The sequence below is a fragment of the Fusarium musae genome, chromosome 9, assembly GCF_019915245.1.
Source record: "Fusarium musae strain F31 chromosome 9, whole genome shotgun sequence".
Lineage (NCBI taxonomy): Eukaryota > Fungi > Ascomycota > Sordariomycetes > Hypocreales > Nectriaceae > Fusarium > Fusarium musae.
In genome coordinates this window covers 1226439-1245460 of record NC_058395.1, presented here as the reverse complement: position 1 = coordinate 1245460, position 19022 = coordinate 1226439, and the positions used below count along the sequence as shown (strand labels likewise).

Below are 19022 nucleotides of genomic sequence, written 5' to 3'. Positions count from 1 at the left end.
CTCCACTCCGCCCAGCGGCACCAGCTTTCGAGTCTCCCTCCAATGCCAATGTCCACAGGACAGAACGGCTTCGTTATCGGAGCAACATTTGGGTAATCTCTACTTTCACCCTCTCACAGAGACATGCGGCACCCACCCTCCGTGCCCGGCCGACAATTTCACCCACTCACAGGCGCCTCCTGCTCTGGTGATGAAAAGGAGGCCAGGAGGCGTCTCCGGCAGAAGCATTACGGTGGGGCCGTTTCCGAGTACATCACAGTATTGATATGATGCGGCCGCACCGTACCGTAACTAGGTACCTATCACCGCCACTAAGTTCGGGTGGAATGAATTTCTACGCGCCCAGTAACAAATTCCTTTGCCTGCGTCCTGTACAGCATATATAAGGATACATTATCTTTCTTCATAGCGATGTCATAGAGCTCCGGACACTCGATCGCTGATGGTGCCACTATTGCGCCATGGCACTTCCACAACGAGACCGGCAGATTGAATGCCAAAACGGTACCCACCTCCGTCTTGATCACGGAGAGGACCGGTGTCGTTTGACAGGGGGCGGGGAAAGGGCTCAACGATCCGTGAGCTAGCGCTTCTGGCCGAACTTGTCTGTTTGTTCAGTGCCACGGAACTTCGGAGATAGCCTCTTCCGACCCGACTTCAAGCTCTCATCGAAGGCTTGTTTACAGACAAGCACCAACATGTTGGACAAACATAGATTCGTCCAATTTGTTAAGCTGCCCTGCTATCTTGTTGATGATTTTTGTTGATTTCTACTGAATTCCCATCAGGTGCTGTATCAACGAAAATATAACACATCTTCTTCCTCTATAACATCCCATTCACCTTAACAGAATGCATGCATTTACGCCTTGGTCTCACGAACAGGAAGGGTCTTCTCCTTCTTGCCGCTCTCCTTCTTTTCGATCTTCTCTGCTTCCTTGGGGGTCTCCTTGATGAAAGGCAAAAACTCAGGCTCGCCAGGAATATACTTTCGTAAGACCTCGGGCACAACGAGACCTTCCTCCGTTTGGTAGTTCTCAAGAATGCAGCACAGTGTTCGCTCAGTAGCACAGAGAGTCTGTAAAGATGAATTAGCGATATGGCCTCAACATGCGCGGGGATCATCCCAAGACTTACAGCGTTCAGAGCATGGACATACTCCTTCTTTCCACCACCAACGATCTGCTTGCCCTTCTTGGAACCATGGCGAATCTCGAGCTCTCTGGTCTGGTAGTCTGTGCAGTTGGAGCAAGAAACAAGCTCCTTGTATTCCTTCTGAAAGGGGAACCATGCCTCCAAGTCGTACTTCTTGGCAGCAGCGTTGTTCAACGCACCCGTGACGATACCCACGACCTGGTAGGGAAGTCCAAGGGACTTGTAAAACTCCTCGGAGTTGGCCATCATTTGGTCAAACTGGCCCCAGCTGTCATCGGGGCCACAGAGTACAAACTGCTCAACCTTCTCAAACTGATGCACGCGGAACACACCCCAGGCATCACGACCGTGGCTACCGGCCTCCTTTCGGAAGCAAGTGCTGTAACCGCAGTACTTGATAGGGAGCTCAGAGGGCTGGATCCACTCCTCGGCATGAAGCGCGGAAAGGGGCTGCTCGCTGGTGGCAATGAGGTATCGATCCGACTCGGAAGGTGTAGGTCCTTCGGAAACACGGTAAAGCTCCTCGTCAAATTGAGAGAGCTGTGCAGTCTTGGCCATCTGGTCGCGGTTGAGCATGAAGGGTGGTTGGTTAGGGGTGTAGCCTGCAGCACAGATTTCGTTAACGGCGCATGATCATTTGGTTATAAGGTTACATACCCTTGTTGAAGAGGAAGGCTGTGGCATAGTTGACGAGTGCAAGGTTCCTGTCATTGTCAGACATCGTTGTCGCCCTCTAAGCCCTTCTGACTTACAGGAACATGCCGTAGCCAGTCAAGCAGTAACCTCGGTGGCCGACCAACTTGACTCCTCGAACCGGGTCGTATCCTCCAAGTCGCAGCAGCACGTCGTGGTGGGAAAGAGCAGCTTGCTTGGTCTTATCGAAAGTCTCGGGCTCCCAGGTTCGCTCGATTGTGTTGTTGTCTTCGTTGTCGCTGACGTGGACGGAGTCGTGCACGTAGTTTCCGACGAGCTTTGCCTTGACTTTGAGTTCAGCATTCTTCGCTGCCGCAAGCTCCTCTTGGATCTTCTTCTTCTCTGTCAACTCCTCCTTCTGCTTCAGTAGCTCGGTCGCATCCTCCTTGGCTCGTTTCTTGAGGCCAATCTCCTTTTGAACGCCGTTTATTTGTGTGCCGATCTGCGTAACTCCATACTGAGCTTTCAAGATGTTAGCTGGCTCAAAGAGATCATTAAAACTGTGTAGATATCCAATGACTCACTCTTGCGCGCGTCTTGCCAAAGGGCAATAACCTCGTCAACCAGCTCTACAGGAGCATGTCGGCGGCGCTGACTCTCTCGAATCTTCTCAGGGTTTCCGCCGCGCTCCTCAATGAAATCCTCAATGTCCAACATCTTGGAAATTCGCGATGGTACGATATTTGTTCAATCTGGTTGAGCCTAAAGGTGGAATTTTTATCGGTGTTGATAACCCAGGAGGGAGGGGGAGGGGCAATTGCTTCAATCACCTGACTTGGATGGAGGGGTCTTTTTGCGACTTTGGACTTTCTTGGTACGTAGTGGATCAAAGCAAGTGAATCAAGAGGTAGTGGGGAATATAGACTAAAAGATCACTATAGCAATTCTCAAGCTACTAACCTTAGGTATTTATTGTTGAATTATGCGTATGAAGTATTCTCCTCCATTTGAAAATGAGTCACCTCAAGGTCTCACTCCGTGTGTAAAGGACGCCGGGTGAGTAATTAAGCGTTGCTGTAAGCATATGGGCCAATCATCACATGTGTGATTCGAGACCTATTTCGCTGTTACAGGGTAAGCTCTATTTGTTGAGTGTTATGACAATATTCTTGGAGTTATCATTTATAAGAGCGAAATTTGTCGGTCCTATAAAAAGGAAAATAAGCTTGGAGTAGTATAAATAATGGTCTGCTCTCACGGTGAGAAGGAAGAGAACTTGAGTTAAGAAGCAGGTGAGCAACCACTTGTAACTTGACAATCACTGGACAGGCTTGGACATTATTGTGCCACGGCTGTGGCTGAGTGTGCATCAGTCTAATGGACAGCAACATCCTCACCCAATTTCTGAGTGACCATTTTGGGCCGGAATTTAAAATCAATGGTATGAACCGTGGAAAAATCATAGTCTCTTTTTTCATCTTCAGCTGGACCAACATGTCGAAGTAACAAATGCTGGCACTTGAGTTAGGGGTGCTCCTGTGTACATAACTTGCAAGGGTCAACAGGACCCATGCATCCATCTATCGCCTCTGGTAGCCTCCATCATTGGATGAGGCTGAGCCTTGCTGACAGCCCCCAAACCCGCACTTTCGAGTAAAGCTCATAAGCCAGCCGTGCTCAACATTGTTTGGGTTCAAGGCTGTCCTGTCTGGATACAAATTTCTGCTTTGATCGTCGTCAGAATGAGACTTGGGCGTCGCCGAGAGGAAAGTCTCTCATCGTCCGACGATACCACGGTAAGATAAAGGAGACGATGCTGAAAGCCCCGCGTATGGACGACCGCTGACCATTTATGATTCAAGATCTCGGATCAGGATGACGAGCCACATTATGAGTACATTCTCAAGGAGATGTACGTGCCTTCTTTGAGCGATAACTCATCTGCCGAACAGAAGGACCTTGTGGAGTGAGTTGAACTTGAAACCAATGCCGATCCTGAACTCACCGTATAAGCCTCGTCTTTGTTCATGGCCTTGGGGGGAATCTCCGAACCACTTGGAAGCAAGAGGGTACAACTGAACCGTGGTTTATAAAGCCAGAATTTCTTGGCCGTCTTCAAGATTCGGTTCGCGTCCTGTCATTTGGCTACAATGCTCACCGTTTCGGCGATGTCGCCAATACGAGGATAATCCATCACGCCAATGATTTACTGCGAAATCTGGTTCTCAAACGACTCGAACACCCAGTATGCATGGCCAGAATGCTCAATGAATTTGTCTAATGCCTTTATAGGACCGCCCTTTAATATTCATTGCTCACAGTCTGGGTGGCTTAGTGGTCAAGAGAGTGGGTTGCGAACCAATTTCCATGCATTTGCCAACTGACAGGCCCCGAGGCAATACTCCTATGCGCGACAAACGACGATTGGAAAGCTATCAAGCAAGCTACGAAGTCCATAATATTCATGGGGACTCCTCATATGGGATCGGAAAAGGCTGAAGACCTCGTCGTTGTGCAGAAATTGGCATCTTTGATGAAACTTCAAACGGCTGTTGCAACAAACCTCACAAAAGAACTCCGAGCGTTCTCAAACTCAGTACAAGATATCAACATGGAATTTACTATTGATGTTCATCGTTCCATCAAGCTCCTATGTTGCTATGAGTCCCATCCGCAGCGGTTACCGAATGGAGCAAAAGAAATTGTAAGTGAATCTTGCGGCAAAGTCAATCCCGCTAACTTGGCCAAGATAGTCCCTCAATGGTCTGCTGTCCTTCAGGGTGTCGACAACATCGATCTAAATTGTACGCACTCTGGATTGCCAAAATTTGCTTCACCTTTACACCCACGGTTCGAGCTGTTCTGGGGTGAAGTTGAAAGGCTAGTGAGGTTGGCTGAACCACCTCCGATCAAACCCTTAAAAAAGGCACCCACATGGACGGACGAAGATGTTACACAGTAAGTGATACCCTTGACATGCCCGAAAACTGCTAACTTCCTCAGGCCGTCACCTCGGTCACGCCAGAACGCTCCTCTCCGGCGTCGACATGAAGTTGGGAAAGCATCAAAAGCCTCTAGAGATTCGGCAATTCGCTCAAGTGTCGATAAACTATTGAAAGAAGTTACAAGCCGCATCAATGTCGACTTACCAATGCAGTATGAGACTGCCGTGTCTCAAGCTCAGAATCGGACACAACCGGAGAAATTTGGTAGGTTGAGGTGTTGTTCCAGGGATATACAGTATGCTGACCTGCAAAAGATGTTAAGGAGTTTAGTGATTTCACCCGCCTTCTTCGCTCTGTGACACCCGAGAATAAAGGTCTTGATCGCGAGGCTCCTCACTGGCAGACATGCTCATGGATATTGGAAGATGCCACTTTCGTCAAATGGAAGGAGAACAAGAGTGGCAGTCTCCTATTCATTACAGGGAGTCCTGGATGTGGCAAGTCAAACTTGGCAAAGTACATCCAGGGTGCAATGAAAGATTCGAACGATGAGAGGTGGGAGGAGAGCCTCGTCATACCATTCTACTGTGATAGTCTGGAGAGCTCTCGACACAATCCTCCAATATTGGATCTTGTTGTCCAATCTATGTTGAGCAAGTATATCACCATGTCACAAGCGACAAGAAAAAAGCTGGAATCAGTCTTGGAAACCCTTGGGGTTGATAGACAGAAGTCACGATCACCTCTCGAAACCGAGAATAGCGGACATTTCTTCCAACTGATGGAAATTGTTCAATTGCTGGCGACGGCTGAAGATACGAGGCCAACTTGCCTCATAATTGATGGTCTAGATCAATGTGAAGACGAATTCATCATCCGGTTGCTCCGTGGGTTAGACACGATTTTCCGTCGCGAGTCTTCTGCTTTAGCCCTCAAAGTTGTTGTAACATCACGCATGGCAGACTCGATCCGAGGGTTCGCGCTCGCAAATAACCACATAGAAGTCACTCCAGATCTGATCCTCAATGATATCCAAAAAGTAGTTGATGAAGAAGTCGACCGCATTATCTTGAGTCGCCGGATAGCCACTGTTGGACGAGCTTCTGTTTCCGCCGTCATTGTTGAGAGGTCGAATGGAAGTTTCCTTTTCGCATCAGCAGTCCTCAAGGAACTGTGGCACATCAAAGACACAGGGGCTAACTCAGTCTTTACACTCGTTACAAGCTGTCCTCCAACCATGGAAGCGATATATCAACAAGACATGGACCGCATTCAAAATGAACGCAATGACTTGTTTCAGCTGATTCAGATTATTTGCATAGCAAGGTCGACCTTGAGAATAGAAGAGGCCAAGGAGATCCTTCGGTTTCTAAATCCATCGGTAACGAGGACTTACGATCTTGCCGGCGATTTGACAAGAACATGCCAGCGGCTAGTTAGATTTGGCGTTGAGGACACTCTCGAGCTTTTGCACCAGACTCTTTACGACTTTATTCTCGACACGTACGATGCCGACCTTGTACATCAAACCCTCGCAACCGCATGCCTTAAATATGTTAGGGAGATAGATTGGGAACCATATTACGACCCATGGACAGACTACTGTAGAGATGCTCTTGCAGATCACTATATATTTCTGGAATACTCTTCGGCTTGGCTCAGGTATCATTTGAAGTTCTTTGGGCCTGATACCTACAAGATATCTGGGGATTTATGGGATTTCATCCGCTCCCCAGCTGGGGAAAAGTGGCGATATTATACATTCCAGAGACAACGTACTTGGGAATCTAGAAGCCCATCTCCAACAAGATCGCCTGCGTTATTCAGGGCTCAGACACCGACTCCTTCTAGGTCTAGAAGCAGGTCCTCGAAAGGGTCCAGGACTCGATCGCCCCCTGCAATAGAACGCCCACAGACCCCTTCCTCAGCTACTGGCACGCAGAAGGGAAATATAATCGAGGCTGGATACCTATCGGACGGCACAGACGATAGTATGAGCAAATGTAACTCTGACGGATCTGGAGGCCGCGGGCGATTGACCCCCACGGCTCAAACTTCCATTCGATCAGCAAAACCACCCTTGGTGTTGCTCGCTCAGTGGGACGCGGATCTTGTGATCAAAGAGATCTTCTCTCACGCCCTAGAACATACCCCAAACCGCTTCCTTCACAGAATCCGTGATCTTCTTATTCATGTTTCCCCGAAGTCAAAGCAACAGGTCGAAGAAGACCTAGAGACACTTGTCAACGACATATGGGAAGGCACTACAGCAATACACTATGCTGCAGCCCAGCCGGGGGCAGCTTTGGAGGTGCTTCTGCCTTTCGCAAGGAATATAGACCTGCCAGATAATGACGGGTCAACACCTTTGATCCTTGCCGCAGTCCGTGGCCATTGCCGGAGCGTGCGGGCTCTCCTCAAGGCCGGCGCCAAGGTAGATGCTGTTGATCCATGGAACCAAACGGCATTGTTCACCGCGGTTGATGTTGGCGCAGTGGATGTTGTTCGAACACTGCTTGAGTTTGGGGCCGACCCTGATATTTCATCTATCAACGGTCATTCACCACTTGCGCTTGCTACAGGGAAGAACAGTTCAGAAATGGTTGAAATATTATTGGAGTTCTCAGCGGACCTTGATGCTCCCGCATTCGATGGAAAACCCATCCCTTTCTTAGCTAGCTGGATGGGAAGTACTGATGCTCTCGAGATCCTGGTACGACATATAGACGTGGATCAAGTTTGGCGGAATGAGCGCTTGATTCACATGGCGTGCTTCAAGGGATGGAAAGGGGTCGTTGACAAGCTTATCGAGAAGCATGCAAATCTCAATGATCCTCCCAGAGATCTGCCAAAAGCTTCACCAGTGGCTCTGGCCGTTGAGTCGGGCCATAGTGATATTCTGAGGGCCCTTTTAGCTGCGGGTGCTGCAGTCGAGTGCCCTGTGAAGGGAATGAGCTCTCCCCTACACATCGCAGTGGCGGCTCAGAATTTACTAGGATGTGAGCTACTCCTTGATGCTGGGTGCCAAGTCAACGCGGAAGACAAGGATGGAAGCACGGCTCTTTCAATAGCAGCAGATCTAAACGATCTCGACATGGTCGAATGCCTTATCTCTCACGGAGCTGATCCAAGCAGACCGGATTATGAAACACCACTTCATATTGCGGTCGACTGGGGGAATTTTGACATGGTCGAAATTATTCTTTCGAGTCGGTTCTTTTCCGATATAGACGCGAAAGGTGAAAAAGGATTCACAGCTCTTGGTATCGCAGCGACAACTGGGAGATTGGACATCGTCAGTATGCTTCTTGATCACGGAGCAGATCCAAACATGCGGACTGGACCACATAACTCAGGCGCTCCACTACACATCGCAGCCAACAAAGGTCATCGAAGTATAGTGATAGAACTCCTGAAGCGAGGAGCAGATCCTTACCCGGAAACTACCAAAGAGTCAAGTGCCTTTCATGCTGCTTGTATAGGGGGCTGGTTGGACGTGATGGAAACCTTCTTGGAGGTTGTTGATAATGTTGGCGAGTTGGTCAACTTCGAATGGGGCTGGGCTGGAACTCCTTTGAAAGCAGCTGCATCAGGTGGGAGACTGGATGCAGTGAAGCTACTTCTCAGTAAAGGCGCCGACCCAAACAAACAGCTGCAATCCAAGATTAATAAGGGCCAGACTATCATCCATGCCGCCGCTGGGGGAGGTAATACCCAGGTTTTGGAAGTCATACTCGGCGTAGTCGATGATTCGTCACTTGAGATACTTGATAGAGCTCAAAGGACACCGCTATGGTACGCTTGTGTGGAAGGACACGAGGATATGGTCAAATATCTACTTGAAAGAGGAGCGTCAACAGATGTCATCTTTGATGATGGAGAAAACATCATACCTACCATTGTGTCTGGTGGATCTGAGAAGAATCTGAAACTTGTATTGGAGAAGAATCCCGACCTCGACACCGACTGCATCTTAGCAGATGGCGAGACCCCATTATTCAAGGCGGTTTATTGTGGCCATGGCAAGATCGTGTCGATCCTCTTGGAACGTGGTGCAGATGTGAACAGTAGATCGAAATATGGAAACGTCCCAGTCTTTGGGGCGATCACCAATCGTCAGAATGAGACTTTACGGATTCTTCTTGAGCATGAGTCTATCGATCTGACTCAGCGGGACTCCTTCGACCGGACTGCGCTTCAGATAGCACTGCAATCAGGGACGAGTTTGATGCCTGCTATGGTGTTAGGTGCTGCCAAAGACTCGGAGGTAGAGACGATACTTACCGAGAACCGAGACATGTACGGGCTCAACGCTTATGACCTGACCAGGCCTGAAGCCAATAATCCAGCGCCATTCGATCGCTGTGTCGAAGGTGTACGTCAGGACGCCCAAAGCCTATTGGATGATTTCGACCTACACGGAGTAAGATGGGAGCGCCTTGGCAAGTTCCTGCTCCAGCTTGGGTCGTACAGTTTCGCCCAAATTGCTCTTCAAAGAAGTGCTCGAGTTGTAGAGACAACCCCCTTAGTTTTGAAGCATGACAACTATTGTGATATGTGTCTTGACACAATTGCAGGTCCTCGCTACGTTTGTTGCACATGCTGCACAGTCGACCTCTGCGAAGTGTGTGCCAGACGGGACAAGAAACCGGGGAATCGGACTTGGACCTGTGATTATCACTCCTTTCTTGCTATCAACTTGCCCAAGATACAGGGCCCAGATGTAATGTTGAGGACTGAGGTTGACTTCCACGTACCATCACGGCTGTCTCCCATCGAGGAGGTAGAATCTGAAACTAGCCAAGGGTGGACAGAAGCAGATGGTAATGAATACTTTCGGGAGCCGCCATCTCTGCTGGATGATGAGGGTGCCCAGGATGACGTCTCTTTATCCTCGGGCGACACTTCCAACAGCCATACAATGGCAATCGAACCTATCTCCACACAGTCGTCGACAGCAGTGACTAGCTACTCTTTCAACGACGGCGAACTCCTAGATAATGCGACTAACAAGAGCCGTGTGTTAGCAAAGGAAGAGTGGTCAGACAGAACTGAGGACGAGCTTCGAGAGTTTCTCGAAGCAGTTCTCAAAACTTTCACTACCTACCAGACGCCAAATGGAATATCCAAGTGGAACTTTTCGGCCGATGGGTGGACGTTGAGGTATAAAGATGATGCTCTGAAATCCACATGGGTGGAGGGGGATGAGAATGCGAAGCTTATCCCGTCTGTACGAGAGTGGACGCCGCTTCAGCCGTTGACAGAAGCATACTATTACCTGTCAGGGCTTTCGTATCTCATGGCAGACGTACCACTGTACCTAGTTGCAACTGGCCTAGCGTTCCATGGATATGAAGATGAAGCCTTGAAAAGAAGGAAGAGGTTGCAGCGGCTGCACCACAAGGTGATCTTTCCTGTGAGGCGTCATGGGGAAGTCGTAGTCTGAGGAGAAAGAATCGAGATGAAGGAGCCGAAAAGAAAAGAACCGGTAGGAGTAGCTATCGGTATGAAAGAACTTGGAACGGTTGGTCTGGTCATGCCGCCTGTCTGCAACTGGCAGTGCCAGCGCTTGAACAACCATCAAGCCACTGCTCAGTAATACTCAATATATAATTAGGCGCCCAGTTTTTCAGGAGACAAACAGTGAGTTGGGCTGTTGAAGGACCCCACCTGGACTGAGAGATACGTGAACTTGTCATTGTTCAAAATATACACCAAATTTGCTCCCTCTTGTTCTGTGTCTGCTATGTTCGGCATTAAGGAAGGATATACTTAAACACAGCCAGTAGACGCAAAATCACACTCATCGATTCTTCTTTACGCGTAAGTGAGAACTCACAGCCATCAACTACCTCCGTCCGCAATCTAAGTACAAACTTCTTGAAGAAACCAAGCCTAAATCGACATGACTTTACAACAGCGAGTCGATCACTACGTCCGCCACCCGGGAGCACCAATGCCAGCCGAGCATGTATGTGTTAACTGCAAGTCTGGCATCCGCGAGCCATTGAAGTTCTACTGCAGGGGATGCAGCTGGCGCAGTCCTGCTTGGGGCTGTTGTAATCTTTGCCTGAAAGACCTTGACTCCCTTGAAGACAGAGGCTTCTGCTTCCGATGTGTACCAAAGCAAGGACATGAGCTTTTGAACTTGCCACCTCCTGAGGATTGGGAGCTGGCGAAGAAGGACGCGATGTTTATACTCACGTCCTTCTATAGACCAATGCCTATCTGTCTCTTTTGTCGCAAGTTCTCAGATGGTGGTACCGACTGCGGTGAGCACAGTGATTTCGATGAAGACGATCGTCAAGACGTTACCTCGATCGACTCAACAGACGCCATCATGGTTGGGAAATATCCGCAGCCAAGCACCCACAGTTTCGCCTGGGAGCCACGACCGGGCGTTGTCGGTGGTATGGGGCTTCATTCTCTTGAGGACGCAGGTGTCAAAATGGACTGGTTCACAGAACAGCTGAGGATTGAGCAAGAATGGGCCAAATTGTATCCTTATGCGCTCTCGCCAATCGCAGAGTCCGGCATCATGTTCATCATGATGGCAAGCGCGCCTAACGATTCTCAAGACAAGATGAAGACCCTGGTACTAGTCAACAAGTTCCTTAACGGCTTGGTCTCGGGCTCCCACACCCAGAATAACAAGACAATACTGCTCTTCCATCCATGGCCACAACCTGAGTTCATGCCGAACATTGACCCTCGTGGGTCTATAAGACCATCGCCGCTTGAGTGTCCCAAGGCGAACCTTCAGGAGATCTTTTCGACCTTTTTCGACCATGTCCTTTGGACAAGAGCCACTGATGTTCATTCATTCAAGGGCCAGATCCCTCGCGACACATACGATCGCATGCGACGTGTATATCCCGCGAAAGCACTACTCTCACGTACCCTGGGATGTCACCTTGCCGTCCCCGACGCCCCCTTGGACATCAGTCCCGAACTCGTTGTGTATGGGCCAGCCAACGTTGGAACTGATAGGCTTCAGCCTGTAACCTGTCTCAAGGACAGCCAGATGGGCAGCACACCAACCCCGTTCATCAACCCAGCATTGCTCGCTGAGGAGTACGAAAGCAGACACCCGTATTGGTCTTCGCGCAGACAGAGAAAACCCTGGCAGCTACCAGAGAGCTACTCCCACCACTCTGTAGAGGACCCGGTGATGTCGCAGATGATAATGCTCGGCCACATCAAGCATTCCATCGATCCAAACAAACCATGCTGGGCGGACGAGATCTCCGATGCCCGGAAAAACGACGTCGAGTGGCGAACGCAGCCCCAGCATGCTCTTCTCCGCCATCCTCTATCCATGGTGATGCACACCAACGAGGGCCTTGGCCCACGGGGTACACTATTGAATGCGATTATTGGTCCTTCAGGAATTCCGCGTGCACCAAACTTCGGTAACAGGCTACACCGTGCCCGAACAGAGGAGCCAGGGGAAGCGTTTCGCAAGGCGACAATGGAATCCGACACCACAAGTGATCAATTTCAAACACTTGAGCTCGAGGATTCTGCGCAGGAAGGCGATTCCGATATGGGGGAGGATGATTCTGAAGACGAGAGTGACTCTGAGATGGATGAAGATTGAGTTGTGTAGGCAGATTCGTGTATTAAATTATGTACAGTACCAGGAGCTGAGATCTCCCATTCAACATAGAGCAAGAAGATCCGAGCAAGCACCAAAAATTCACAAGGAGCGATCTGATCAACTAAGAAAAAGAAAAAGAGTATAATGAATGATTGAGTACTATTGTAAAATCCTGAAGTAACCACTGAGAATAAATAGAAGTGAGGATGGTGCTGTAACGCGTCCTTGACGACGATTTACCAGCAACCCAGAGTTATCCAATCATCACAAATCCATCAATTGTCAACCCCCGTACATATCGAAGCAAATCAACATTCCTTAGCAACATCGCCGCTTGGCATTGAAACTGAGTACTCGAGTCCCAGTTTTACGGCCTTACCTGCGTTCAACGAGACCTCCCACGAAACTTGTCCGCTCTTTTTGATAGCTGCCATGGCTTTGCCCCAGTCTTTATCCTCTGCAGTATCAAGTCCAGGAGCGCCAGTCGCCTGACGCGGTCCTTCGACAGTCAGACCACGAGGACTGAGTAACTCAACTCGAAGGCGATCGTCCTCTGAAACAGGGATTTGATCCAGTACCAGAAGGCTAATGGGTTTTTTGGCAGTTACGCGGGTGTTGTGGACTGTGACAGTGCGAACATAGACAGAGCTATCTTCTTTGCTGAACACTCCGCTCGTGCTTCTTCGGACATCAGGCTTCGGGTAAATGACTCTGATCGCCGAGTCCACGCCCAGACTCAGAGTAAAGACTTCACCGGAGCTGCATCGAGGAATTTTGCTCTGCCCCATGAAGCTACCGTCAAGTGTCAAGCTCGCAGGGCCGCGGAGTAACGTAAGTTTACTGTTGTTCTTGAGCTTGGCTTTGAGATAAGCCACCGGCTGATATTTGGCCACAATAGTGTGGCTGAACAGAACATTGGTAAACTGCAGGCGAGCAACACGTTGCTTCGAAACGGTGAACTTGGGCACGAGAGTCTTGAGGCCGGGGAGATCGAAGGTTGTGGTGAAGCCGGTCTCTTCAACAAGAGAATTCTGGAATTCGAGGGATGGCTGAGCATCCGTCATAGTTGTATCTTCGTCTAGAAAGGCATCGAAGTCGAAGTTAGAGGAAAAGTCCATCTGTGGCATTCCTGGGAATTGTTGTTGCTGTTGCTGCTGCTGCATCTGTTGGGGCTGTATCATTTGGTTCTGGAGCATCACCGTGCGTGCCGGAATTGGCCACATCTGCGACGCTTGAGCTTGCGCTTGAGCTTGCGCTTGCTGCTGCATCATCGCAGCGCTAGGAACAGGAGGGGGAGGGAAAGGATGAGGAGCAGGCGGAACCGTGGAATCCTGCTCCTGTCTAGCCATCATCAGTCTCTTCTTGTTCTGCTGCTCCAACATCATCAACTGCATCTGATAGTCAGTCAGAGCTTGGCCTGGAAGCCCAAACATTTCGCGCCTGAAGTTAGGAGGCTGCTGTGGTACTTGTTTCTTATTGCGCCATGTGGCCTGTTGCTGAAGTTCAACCACACTTTCAAAAGCACCACTCTCGTCAGATGATGACTTTTTGTTGCCCAGTTTGATGTGCCAAGGTGTGAGACTGGGAATCGACTCGTCAAGGCTCGAAGATGTGGCCTGAGAAGTCGACAGCGTGATCTTGCAGCTTTCCCACGTCTCAGATGTTGTGTTGTGCAGACCGGCATCGAAGCAAAGCATACCCGTGGAGTCAACAGTTGAGAGTTGGATATCATAGCTCGGAGTCCAGAATGCCGAGTTGGTGACATATGACAAGACAAGGTTGCAGGAGGATGTCTCTTCCAGGTCTGCAGTCTTACTCCTGGGTCGCTGAACAAGTTCAACCTCGCTGGATACTGATTCCCGGCGAGAGGAAGCTGGCGTGTAGGATGAGCTCACCTCAAGTTGTATGTGCACGGTATAGCAGAAGAGCGGCCAGCAACGTGAGCGCTCGTTGCGAATACGCTCCTTCTCCTTACGCTTCTCCTCTTGACGCTTCTGGCGCTGTTCAAGCCTTTTCTGGACGGCTTTCTGGATTCTGGCCTTGTGCTTAGCCTCCTTCTTCTGAACCTTGTTTCCAAGCTTATTCAAGCGCATCTGCTCCTTGGTAGCCTTGTTGATGGCCTCCGTGAGTTCCCGCTCTCTCTGCACGCCGACTAGACGTTCTTCGAAAGCTTTTTGGTGCTCTTGCTTATAAGTGTCAAGCACTTCACTAATGTCAACGCCCTCTCTCTTATCTAGAGACTTGGAGTATATATCAAGGACCTTGATACGCTCATCGGCATTCCCAATAATTTCTCTGGCTCGCTGCTGTTCGTCTTTGAGCTCGATGAGTTTCGCCTTGGTTTCCAGCAACTGCCCATAGTGTGGCACTTCGGGGGTTTCAACTTCTTCATCTTCTTCTTCTTCATCGCCACTGTCTGAATCATCATCATCGGAATTTGGATAGACTTCCTCAAAAAGTTCGCGGTTGGGGAGAAATTCAACACTGATGCCCGTAATGGTAGCGGCACCGCTGCCTTCAATGGTGACCGAATTCTTGTCAATGGTTGGGCTCAGCCCGACAACGGATATCTCGTTGATTCCAGGCTAGCTAGGTGAGCATAAAGAGAGACATTTGTCAAGAAAGGCGTACCTTAAGAGGCACATCCTTGATTTCTCTTTTCACCTGTGCTTGGGTGGGAAAGAGGGTAACGGAGCGTGTTCCAAGGTCACGAATCTTGTATTCAACCTTATGGCCAACGTCTGCGTCGAAGGCTGGAGCGGCGGTGTCCATCATGATGAAGAGGTTTGGGTGGGATAGCTCTTAGAGGCAGCAACAACACGAGGGTCACACGATGGTGGGTTCAATTAAGAAGTAGGATGGTACGATGAGAGACTATCTTGGTGAGACAGACAAAGATGTTCGAGGACAGGAGAAGTGAAGGTAAATGGGAGAAGTGAAAAGGAAGAGGACTGCTGAGCATGCCAAAACAGAGGGACAGAGTGGGAAACACGAGATACTTATACTCGGACGACAGATGCTGGGGTCCAGGCAGATGGCAGTTTAGAAGTCACTTGTACCGGAATAAGGCAGAAAAAACCAGAGCGGACAATTTGACGTGAGGTTGAAAAGGATGGACGTCCTGATAGGTGTAGAGCTTGATCACCACTTAACACGATGCTGCTGAACATTCAGAAAGCATGAGATGATGTAAAGGAACCAATTGACTGCAATTGATCTTTGTGAGGGAAAATATGATATTTATTTCTGTAAGATAGTAAGATACGAAGAATATTTTTAGCAGAGCGGCCGACTCGAATGGATGCTTCATCTCTAGGTTGAGGTATACGAAAGAGACGGGAGTACCTAGGAAGGGAAATGGTGGGGGGGAGGTGAGGACCCTGAGTCTTCAGGGTCTTCTGGGCCTGCCTGCTGATTTATCTGGATGCCTCATCCTGATGCCTGAGGCTTCAGGTGTCTGTCATATCGTTCCCATTCCACAACATCAGACTCATATTTCCTCTGGCATAGGTTAGTAGGTATTGTTAGCGAGATCCATGCGTACACAGTCCTTAGTCCAGCAATGTTGGCAACTGATTGAGTGTTTTTTATGTATTTGCATCAGCAAACATCGCATCAGATAGCCAGCATGTCAGTTGGAGCCGTCTCCAAATGCACCCTGTAGCTGGATAAGGAGAACCAAGGTTGCTTGTATGTTGCTCTGAATAACGAACAGAACCCAATGCTTGCTTCAGGCGAGCCATATCATCATTGCAAACGATAGTATTGGCTGTGTCGTGTGCCTAACCTCCAGTTCAAACTCTCAATAAGTCAAACGTCCAGATGACATCTTGTGGTTTGCTCACCACATTACACGGCATCGCAATCAACCTCACCAAACCTGCACCGGGCACTGATACAATGCTTCTCAGCATCTATAAATGCGAGCAATATCGCCAGCATGTTTCACTTTTGAGGCACATACAGAACCATCTTGGATGCTCTCTAAAGTATGGTTAGGCAGTATCGCTTTTATGATCACTATCACCAATTGTACCTCAGAGGAAGACGTGCACAAATTTCGCAGACAATCAACATGGCTGGCGACAGACGTCGTCACTTGAATGGCTTCGCTGATATTGACTATAGCGACAATTTTGAAGATCTCGTTGAGCCACACGACATGGCCTTCAGACGCCGGCCTCCATTCGTTCCGGGGCCTGGTGGAAGACAAAACATCATCATTGTACACTCAAGAGTCGGACAATTGAGGAGACGATATAGTGTCGACCAAGAAGTCCTATTCAATCTCCTACCCAGAGTCCGGGAGGCAACGAGACGAGGAGCGCTGGAATTGAGCACCTTCTTTCGCGAGCCATACTTGGAAAATCATCCAGAGGATTTGATGAACTGGGCTCTCGACTTTGTGTTCCAGCACCTTTCGGAATTCACCAGCCTTGAAGCGATGGACATGTTCGGCGTTGCTGTGCAGGACATTGAAAATGACCCAGTCCGTGGTCATGCAGTCAACGAATGGGCAGCCCAAATGCATGCTCTGTGCATCGTGCTCAGCAATGGTCAAGGGCTAGGATGCTCAGAAGACCTTTTCGGCAGAATTCTCGACTTTTTCGAATTTCTCATCCAAGAAGTTCATAACATTTTGGGATGGAATCAGGTGGCGGTTCTCTTTGAGGCTTTTGCAAACATCGCCCGGACACGTCGAGGGAATCAGGTGCAGCAGATTCGAAGGATTTGGAACAGATTCGACCCAGAGGTTCAGCAGCAGATACTGGCTGACATGAGGAGTGCACTGCCTGTCGAGGGCATGGATGAGATGGCGCACCGCATGTATCGAACGTTGGGGTACTAGAAGCCACCAGAAGCTAACTAGAGCGAGGGATAAGAAGAGAATCCGGTCATTTTGTGAATAGTTATGCAGTACCGTATTAAAATTGGATAGTTCCGAATCACATCACATCATGAATTGCATAAGTCATCCCCAGCCTCATGAATTCCCATCACCCCACCTCTCGCTCAGCCTATCCCCCCGGCCACTCGGACGTCATGGGCTGGCCTCGTTTATTCATTCTCCAGCCTCTCTCGCTCTCCACCAGAATTGAAGCCAGCGCATACATACATACTCATTCTTTGTCGGTCACCTTGGGCAGAAAATCCCCGGTCGGGTGAGCTGTCACGGACAATTCATTCGTCTGATCAATTATACGTCGTAATTTGAGCCGAGACTGAAACCCGAACGCCCATAATGTCTGATACTCGCAAGTCAAACAAGTCACCGCTTCAATCGCTGGATCCTCAGCCGATCCGTACTCCGTCTCCCTCTCGGGACCGTGATCGAGAGCGAGACCGGCGGGATCGTGCTTTTGATCGAGGTCCAGAGAGAGCAAAGTCATATCCAGGCCCTGAATCTCAATATGGACCCCAACCTAATGGACCTCAGAACTACAATCCCCAGGATTATGCCAACCAGAGCTATAACCCTCAGAATTACGACTCACCGGGCTACAACCAGCCTTACAACCCGCAGAACTACCCTCCCGTATCAGGTCCTCAAACTGGCCCAGGCAACCTCCCGATCCGCCCCGTCTCTGAATCATATCTTCCCAACCATGCCGGAGCCATGGCTACCGCATCAACCCAGCAAATGGTCCCCGCCACAGCACCGGCTGACCTGCGAGAGTTACAAGCTCTAAGGGTGAACTGCCAGTTCAATCTGCGCGAGTACATGAGCCTGCAGCGTCAGCGACGAGGTGGCGATTCTGCCGTCTCTGCTTATGAGCTTGAGACCCGAATTCGTAACCAGACCAACATGGTTCTGAATGATCTGAGAATCCTGCAGGGCGAGGTGCGTAGTATCGCGAAAGAAGCCGAGAATCATCGATGGCGAAGATGGATCATTGGAGGAGCTATGTAAGTAACTTATACGTCCCACTCGCTTGAACTCAAGCAATTGACCAGCTTCGATAGTGCTACGTTCATTCCCTTCATCCGCCGCTTCTGGCGACGAAACGACGATGACGAAGATTCTCACTCATCAGCCAACGACACCGAGTACGCCTTCAAAAAGTCAAAGGGTCTTCTCGAGCACATCAAGAACGGCATACTTGGCAAAGGCCGCTTCGCCAAATTGGCTTTCTTTGTATTTGCCGTGCTCGTTGTGTTCTCTAATGAAGTGTCTATTCGAGTAGCTCGGACTGTGCAGAAGAGGCTTAAGAAACTGACAGCGAGGATTGAGCACGGTGATCCGGATATCGATGAGAAGGACATGAAGCTCCTCGAGGGCTGGCGATGGAGGGTTCTACTGTGGTAAGACGGTGCCACAATGATGACATGAAAGGTACATATGATTGAAACGAAGCCGAGGCGATTGTATTTACAGAATGGTTCTTATTGTACGATTGCAGTCTATCTCCTTGTATGATCTCATGAATTTTAAATGTATGTTTGACAACCTATATATTGATGGGAGTTTTCTGGTCCATAACAACGAATCGCAAATGAGATGGGTTGCTTGCTTCCTTGTGTTTATAGGGGTCTGGGCCTGCAAGCCATCGCTAACTTGTGAGATCTCTCCACTGACATCACTGATACCCTGCAAACTCATCTCGATCACAAAAGTTGCAGGTATCACAACTTACCCCCATCAAAAGCATCTAAAGGAATCCTCATAGAAGGGACTCCTTTATATGACC

The 19022-nt window shown here is 49.4% G+C and overlaps 6 protein-coding genes across 6 annotated transcripts; 4 read left to right on the top strand and 2 right to left on the bottom strand.

The window, feature by feature from the left end:
* Positions 1-862: 862 nt before the first annotated feature.
* On the bottom strand, positions 863-2505 carry J7337_011667 (uncharacterized protein; the record flags this gene model as incomplete). The annotated part of the gene is made up of 5 exons (XM_044829203.1): positions 863-1078; positions 1138-1757; positions 1813-1859; positions 1908-2310; positions 2373-2505. 5 exons carry the CDS (start codon positions 2503-2505, stop codon positions 863-865), a joined length of 1419 nt encoding a protein of 472 aa, XP_044675878.1.
* A 1747-nt stretch (positions 2506-4252) lies between these two features.
* On the top strand, positions 4253-10179 carry J7337_011666 (uncharacterized protein; the record flags this gene model as incomplete). Its single annotated transcript, XM_044829202.1, has 3 exons — positions 4253-4746; positions 4792-4997; positions 5048-10179. The coding sequence occupies 3 exons, from the start codon at positions 4253-4255 to the stop codon at positions 10177-10179; spliced, it is 5832 nt and encodes a 1943-aa protein (XP_044675877.1).
* A 459-nt stretch (positions 10180-10638) lies between these two features.
* On the top strand, positions 10639-12333 carry J7337_011665 (uncharacterized protein; the record flags this gene model as incomplete). Its single annotated transcript, XM_044829201.1, has 2 exons — positions 10639-10925; positions 10950-12333. 2 exons carry the CDS (start codon positions 10639-10641, stop codon positions 12331-12333), a joined length of 1671 nt encoding a protein of 556 aa, XP_044675876.1.
* A 308-nt stretch (positions 12334-12641) lies between these two features.
* J7337_011664 (uncharacterized protein) lies at positions 12642-15108 on the bottom strand (the record flags this gene model as incomplete). Its single annotated transcript, XM_044829200.1, has 2 exons — positions 12642-14918; positions 14965-15108. 2 exons carry the CDS (start codon positions 15106-15108, stop codon positions 12642-12644), a joined length of 2421 nt encoding a protein of 806 aa, XP_044675875.1.
* Positions 15109-16408: 1300 nt separating this feature from the next.
* On the top strand, positions 16409-17182 carry J7337_011663 (uncharacterized protein; the record flags this gene model as incomplete). Its single annotated transcript, XM_044829199.1, has 1 exon — positions 16409-17182. The coding sequence occupies one exon, from the start codon at positions 16409-16411 to the stop codon at positions 17180-17182; it is 774 nt and encodes a 257-aa protein (XP_044675874.1).
* A 393-nt stretch (positions 17183-17575) lies between these two features.
* J7337_011662 (uncharacterized protein) lies at positions 17576-18640 on the top strand (the record flags this gene model as incomplete). The annotated part of the gene is made up of 2 exons (XM_044829198.1): positions 17576-18240; positions 18298-18640. 2 exons carry the CDS (start codon positions 17576-17578, stop codon positions 18638-18640), a joined length of 1008 nt encoding a protein of 335 aa, XP_044675873.1.
* Between the last annotated feature and the right edge of the window lie 382 nt (positions 18641-19022).